Source organism: Penaeus monodon, chromosome 35 (genome assembly GCF_015228065.2).
Source record: "Penaeus monodon isolate SGIC_2016 chromosome 35, NSTDA_Pmon_1, whole genome shotgun sequence".
Taxonomy (NCBI): Eukaryota; Metazoa; Arthropoda; class Malacostraca; order Decapoda; family Penaeidae; genus Penaeus; species Penaeus monodon.
The window spans coordinates 6820245-6827744 of NC_051420.1; the positions used below are offsets into that span (position 1 = coordinate 6820245).

The 7500-nt window shown below is 39.4% G+C and overlaps 1 protein-coding gene across 1 annotated transcript in view; it reads right to left on the minus strand.

Annotated features, from left to right (window-relative positions):
- Positions 1 to 7500, minus strand: part of LOC119595208 — a 146328-nt gene that overhangs the window by 138698 nt on the left and 130 nt on the right. Inside the window, exon 1 of the mRNA XM_037944374.1 lies at positions 6050 to 7500. This exon is cut by the window's right edge and continues 130 nt beyond it. Coding sequence (XP_037800302.1) covers positions 6050 to 6155 — 106 coding nt within the window. The 5' untranslated portion in view covers positions 6156 to 7500. The remainder of the gene's footprint in view (positions 1 to 6049) is intronic.

The window sequence follows — 7500 nt, forward strand, 5'->3', positions numbered from 1 at the left end:
AACCCACTCCAGACTCTATTAGGTGGGTGTCGGTGGATGAAGGTTGTTGAATACAGAAATGGGCTTTGCTGGTGGGTTAAGGGTAGCCCACTTCAGATTCTCTGCAGGTGGGCGTTGGTGGGGGAAGGTCTTTGAATACAGAAATGGGGTTTGTTGGTGGGTAAGATTCTCTATTGGGTGGGTGTTGGTGGGTGAAGATCGTTAAATACAGAAATGGGCTTTGCTGGGGTGTACAGATTAACCCACTCCAGATTCCCTGTAGGTGGGCGTTGGTGGGTGAAGATCGTTGATTACAGAAATGGGGTTTGTTGGTGGGTTAAGGGTAGCCCACTCCAGATTCTCTATTAGGTGGGCGTTGGTGGGTGAAGATCGATGAATACAGAAATGGGCTTTGTTTGTGGGTAAAGGTAAGCCCACTTTATCTTCGTTGTCAGTGGGCTGATGGGTAGGTGAGTGTTGATGGATGAAATTAATTAGATGAAGAAAATAGGGTGCTATTAGCTAAATCCAGCCCACATATTTGGCTGTTGGTAGGTGGGCGAAATCAATTAAATGCAAAAAACGGAAACTGGGATTAAAGCTTGCCCACCTTCCCTCTGGGGGGTCGGACTTTAATGAGGAACAGAGAGAGGACGATTTTCCTTCACTCAAAAAATACGTCAAATAAATAAATAAATAAAGATAATAAAAATAGAATAAAAAATTGATAATAATAACAATAAATAAATAAATTATATATATATATATATATATATATATATATATATATATATATATATATATATATATATATATTTAGAGAGAGAGAGAGAGAGAGAGAGAGAGAGAGAGAGAGAGAGAGAGAGAGAGAGAGAGAGAGAGAGAGAGAGACAGAGAGGATGAGAGAAAGAGAGAGAGAAGATAGATAGATTGAGATATGGATATAGATAGGATGCCAGAAGAAGGAAACAGGAGAAGAAGAGGAACAATAAACGGAAGAAGAAAAAAAAAGAAGATAGAAAAAGAAAAAGAGGGGAGGAGGAGGACCAAGAAAAAAAAAAACGATGAAGAAGAAAAGAGGACAAAAAAGAAAAAGGCAATAAAAAGAATAGAGAAAAAAGAAGAAGAGGAGGAAGCAGAAAAAGAGGAGGAGGGAAGAAGAGGAGGAAAAAGAAGAAGTGAAAGAAGAAGAAGCAGAAAAAGAGGAGGAGGAAGAAAAGGAATAAGAAAGGAGAAAAAAGAAAAAGAAAAAAAATAAGATGAAGAAGAAGAAGAGGAATAATAATAATAATAAAAAGAAGAAAAGAAGAAGAAGAGAAATAATAATAATAATAAGAAGAAGAAAAGAAGAAGAAGAAGGAGAAGAAAGACCTCACAAGAGGGGGACGCGAGGACGTAATGATAAGGTCATTTCATTACACTTCATCTGGAGAAATAACCAGGATGAAATCTGATTAAATTTTGTGAGTCCGTAAGAAAGTTCTATATCCATCTTTCATTTTATTATTTTACTTTTTTTATTATTTATATTTTCTTTCTTCTCTTGTTTTTTCGTTTTATTTTCTTTCTACTTTTTTTTGTTTTTTTTCTTTTTTTTCATTTTGCATTTCTAGATTGTTTCCATACGAATTTTCTTATAATGACTCTATTCTGAACTCAACTTCAGGTCATACATGTATTCTCACTATGCCCGAGCTCAAGCTCACCTCACCCAGTCTTGCTATACTCAAGCTCACTTCACCCAGTCTCACTATAGCCAAGCTCACCACATCTAAACTCATCTCACCTAATCTTAATATACTCCAGCTCACCTCAGTTAAACTCACCTCACCCAATCTCACTATACCCTAATTCACCTCAGCTAAACTCACCTCACCCAGTCTCACTATACCCAAGCTAACATCTCACCCAATCTTACCTCACCCAATCTCATCTCACTTAGTCCCCAGGCTCACCTCACCCCGTCTCACTATACCCTAAGCTCACTTCACCCCAGCTAATCTCACCTAAACCCAGACTCACCCAAGCTAAGCTCTATTGCTCCTTGTGTTCAGTATGTGTCCCGGATGTGTCTCGCTGTTGTCAGCTGAGGGACCCCTTGGGGATTTACACGGCCTTTGAGAAAATCCTTATACCTGATATGGAATTTCCCGGGATTTATGTAGGCTCTTGGGGATTCCCCGAGAGTTTAGAAGTGTGATATGGGAATATTAAAGGTTTGTGTTGAAGTTTTCTCCTTGTGGTGCGCGAAGAATTCTCGGCATCCTTGATGGAACAGGGTTAAAGGTTAAGAAGTTGTTTCATATGAATCTATTAGCTTTGGCAGTGATAATGGTATATATCGCTATGAAGATAAGAAGGTTTGTTGAATGTATGGGCGTATTACCTTTTTTTCTTTTTTTTAGTACTGCTATATTACTTAAAATATATTGATAATACTTATGTTAATACTACATTAAAGATTATTCTAGTTATTGTTATTAATTTCATTATTATTACTTATTCTTCTACCATTCTTTTGCTATAATCGCTACTGTAGCTGTTACTACTACTTCTACTACGATATCTATTACAACCGAAATAATTGTTATCATTCCTTTATGTTCTATCACTACTGCAACTACTACTATGACTACTACTATCACCAAGTAATTGCAGAAGAAATGTGTAATTAAAGACATTAATCCAATTCCCTCAGGCTTTCAAACTTTCATAATTTAATCCACTTTTTCATTTTCCTAATCTTTCTCCTCTTCTCCTCCTCTTGTTCCCCCTTTTCTTCCCCACCTCTTTTACCTATCTTCTTTTTTTTACCTCGCACTCCCTTCGCCCCATAATCTTCATTTTCATTAATGTCGCAATCTCTCCTATTATTTATTTATTATTATTATTTATTTTTATCTTTCTGAACTCTTCTCTGTGTCTCCCTTCCCCTCCCTTCGCTCGTCCTCCCTTTTCCTCTCTGCCTGACACTATCTTCCCACTCATCTATTTGTCAATTTTTCTTTTTTTTTCATTGATCCTTCTGTCCTATTCCTCCCCTTCGTCCTGTTCCCCTTACACCCTCCCCCGTTTCATAATCCTTTCAGTCATTCATCTTTTTCTTTCTGTCCTCTCTCTGTTCTTCCTTTTCTCTTCCTTTTATTTCATTCTTCCTCACTCACAATCGCTTCTGTCTCCTCTTTTCTTTCCTTGTTCTGCTTCTCTCTTTCTCCTTCTTCTTCCCTTTCTCCCTTCCTTCCTACTTCTCCCCTTCCTCTATTCCTCTTCATCGCTTTTCCTTTCCTACTCTTTTTGTCTCTTCCTTCCTCATTCTCTCTACTACCTCCTTTGCTCTTCCTCTGTTCGTTTTCTTCTCTTCTACTCCTTCCCCTTTCTCCCTTCCTTCCCTCACGCTCTATGCCTATCCTAATACACGTATTCTTCTATCCTTCCAAATATTTTCTTCCTTTTTTTTTTCTCTCTCTCTTCCTGTTACTTTCCCTCTCCCACACACTCCCTGCTCTTCTTAGTCCTTACTCAGTCCATATATTTTTCTTTTTCTTTTTTTTAATCCGTTTTTTTCCTGTCTTTCTTTTCTTCCTTTTTATCATCATCATTTTTTTTTCAACCCCCCGTCTTTCTGTCCTTAGTCAGAGGCACTCGGCCGAGCCTTCCTTTCAGCACGCAGGTCCTCTGTCAAGTAAGGGAGTAGACTGACGGCTTAAAAAAAAGGAAAAAAAAAAGGAGAGAGAGAAAGAGAGCGAGAGTGAGATAGAAAGAGATATAGATAGATAGATAGATAGATAGATGTATAAATAGATAGATAGATAGATAGATAGATAGATAGATAGATAGATAGATAGATAGATAGATAGATGGATAGATAGATAGATACATAGAGTGAGAGAGAGAGAGAGAGAGAGAGAGAAGAGAGAGAGGAGAGAGAGAGAGAGAGGGAAAGAGAGAGAGAGAGATAGAAGAGAGAGAGAGAGAGAGGAGAGAGAGAGAGGAGGAGAGAAGAGAAGAGAGAGAGACGAGGAGGAGAAAGAGAGGAAGCAGCAATCATGTTAAGAGGCGTGTTTTTTTTTTGGGGGGGGGCAAAGTGAGGGGGAAGAAAGGCGAGGGAGGAGGTGATAGGGAGATGATTGAGGGAAAGGATAAGAAAAAGGACGAGGAGGAGAAAAAGGAGGAAGAGAACGATGGAAGGAAGGAGGAGAAGAAGGAATAAAAAAAGAAGAGGAGGAGGACGAGAAAACTTGACGGTATCAAAAAGATAAGGTACTGACCGATCTAAAAAAAAAAAAAAAAAAAAAAATCATGGAAGTGTGTGTATAAAAAGCTCGCCAGGATAGGTTGTGCAGGTAAGAACTATTTTGTTGATGCGCATCGAAAATCTTGACCAAGGATATATCTACTAGCATGTGCGTGTGTTGTGTTGTGTGTGTGTGTGTGTGTGTGTGTGTGTGTGTGTGTGTGTGTGTGTGTGTTGTGTATGTTTGTGTGTATATGTGTGTGTGTGTGTGTGTGTGTGCGTGGTGTGTGTGTGTGTGTGTGTGTGTGTGTGTGTGTGTGTGTGTGTGTGTGTGTGTGTGTGTGTGTGTGTGTGTGTTTGTGTGTGTGCACGCACATACGTGTACATATTCATGTTATTCATGTATGTATGTACAATTATGCATGCATGTACGCAAGTATGCATATATTTATTCATATACCTCTATATTTGTACACACACACATACATATATGCATGAAGACATCTATGAATATAACGGTGGCGCCTCCCCTTGTTTATGAACATACCTCATACCTTTGAGTAAACACAGTACTTGTTCAATGGGTAAAAATAATACTAAGGTATAGAAAAGCCTACAAGGTCATAACAATATCCAGATATATTCTTTATGACATTCTTACAGTCATCACAAAATTGTTCCATCGATCGAATAATAGTTTCTGGTTCCATGGTTTTGCTTCCCGTAACAGTGCATTATCATTCCATTCTTCGTTGGTTGTTTGCAATCTCAATATCCAATCTTTTAAAACACGGCGATGGCATGAAAACACACCACTCGATTTTATCAGATGAAATTTTGTGTGCATATTTGACGTGCAGGTTATTTGATATCGGGGCGAGTACGTCAAAAATACAGAAGCTTTTAAAGGCACAAACTGATGAAGCGTTCTAACTCTTTTTATCGAACCTGCTATGTGAGAGTTAAATTTATTGACGCATTACCCCTCGGTGCCTTAATAAGAGAGGGGATTCGGATACCACCATTTTTATGTTCATTTTTAGTTGTTGCCTGATGTTTATTCAGAGTATAAGCTTATCTGGAAGCGTCCACCGTATCGAATGATATATCTCAATTGAAAACATCATCACTGGCCTGGAAAAAAAGTAAAATCACGTGCATTACAATCTCGATTTTATTCCAGGGGTTAGATGGGTGGACTTACCCACGGCATCGATCCTTTCAGACGGAATAGACCGAGGGACTAATCCTCTCTGCAATAGGATAAGGCACTTCGAATACCCATGAATTCCAAAACAACTTGTTTATCTATATCAAAATCGACATTCGCAAGAGGTAGAAATAAAGCTGGTGAAGAAGTGAATACTCTGTGTAATCCCAAGGCTCCGTATGTTATCAACATCTGCGTAAGAGCTCTCTATATTTCCTCAGGAGGCGTAGCCCTGTGGGAGCCTAGCCAGGTGAACCTTACCTGTCAGGTGATGTCGGTGATGCTGGCGCTGGTCCTCTCGGGTCAGGCCCCTTTAAAACCCGCCACGGCTGGGGCTGTAATCTCTTTCCCACTCTGAGTGTGTGTATGTGTGTGCAAGCCAAATGGGGATAGCATGGATACTTACCAGCGGAGGAGTGGGGGTGAGGGGGAGATGTCATCATGCAGGTGACATAAACTTTAGAACATATACCCTGCTCGTTCACAGTGAAGAGCAAAACACGTACCCTCCCCCCCTTACCCACCCCCAGGACGCGAGACACCCCAGGACGCGAGAAAGAAACAGCAAGGGACGTCAGGAGGAGAAGGGGAGGTTTGAGGAGGAGGAGGAAACTTGGAATACGTACGCTTCTTGTTGGAGCTGTCGGGGACGTCGAGGTGACTGACGTTCTCGTACGAGCCGAAGCACGGGACGGATTGGGAGTGAAGCAGGAGACCCACCGGCCGGAACATCTCGGCCACGGGGGAGACAGCCTTGCAAGGGCGTCCGGTACCACTTCCCCCTCGACCTCCGCGCCCTGCCCTGCTTCCCTTCAAACCCTGAAGGACTGGCCTCCTTCTGCCTCCACCTCGGCTGCCGGTCTGCGGGTCTATGGTGGCTGACTGGCAAAAGAGTCGCTTGGCAGAGGGAGACGAGGCTTTTCAACAGGTGTTCCCTTTTCAATGTTTTTTTTCTTCTTCTTCTCTTTTCTTTTCTTTTTACTCGCTTTTCAGTTTTATTTTCTTTCAAAAATTCTTTCTATCTACTCTCCTTCCTCTTTTTTTTTTTTTTTCAAATCTTTTTTCTCTCTTTCTTTCTATTTTCTTTTCCTTTCAGCGAATGAATCCGCTTTGATCGGCCGGAATTCTTATCGCTATGCGTGTCCCGTCAGTTACGAAAACGTTTGCCAACTTGCGTCCCCATCCAGAGAAAACGTTCCTGCTTCTACCTATTTTGCACATCGATACCGTCTTACAAGATGAATTATAAGCAAGAATACCTTTTAATCTTCCTTCTTTTAGCTCTGTTGGTTAATCTCCCTTTTCTGATTTTGATGGATTGTATTTTTCATTTCTAGTTTTTAGATATAATAAATAGCTTGTTAATATAATTCTCTCTCTATCCTGCCTGAACGACAAGGCTCATGACGTAACATTTCGTCATGCACATCATACGCATGGTAATTATGTCTGTCATGGAATGCTTTGCAGGTTCCTGCAAGTAAAATCACTCCGATTTCTCAGAAGGCTCGGTCAGATTTTTTTTTTTCTATTTAGTCTACTGATTTTAAATATACTCAAGTCACAACCTGTAAAGTAAACCAAAATGATACATAAAGTTATGAAATCATACCTACTTTTCCATTCCTTTTCTTTTTTTGATCAACTGGATTTTTTTTTACTATGTTGCCTCGTTAAGACAACTAATATACATATAACTTAGGAAAGACATATTTTCAAGTGTTTAATATCAGGCAGTGAGCACATACTTCAGTCATATTCACCCCAATAATTTCAGAATAAAGAAAAGAAAAAGAAAAAAAAGCAACAGAAAAAGAAAGAAAAAAAGAAAAGGAAACAGAAAAAAAAGAAAACATAGGAGAAAGAAAATAGAAATAAGTTTAAAAAATGAATCGAAAAACAAAGAAAACAAAGGAGCAAAAAATAGACAAGAAATAAGAAAAATAATAACCAAGACGAAACGAAAAAAGAAAAGAAAGAAAAAAAAAGGAAAAGAAGAAAATAAATGAACAAAAAAGTAAACAAGATAAAAACAACAACAACAGCAACAACAAACGCCCAAGTTCTTGCTCATGGC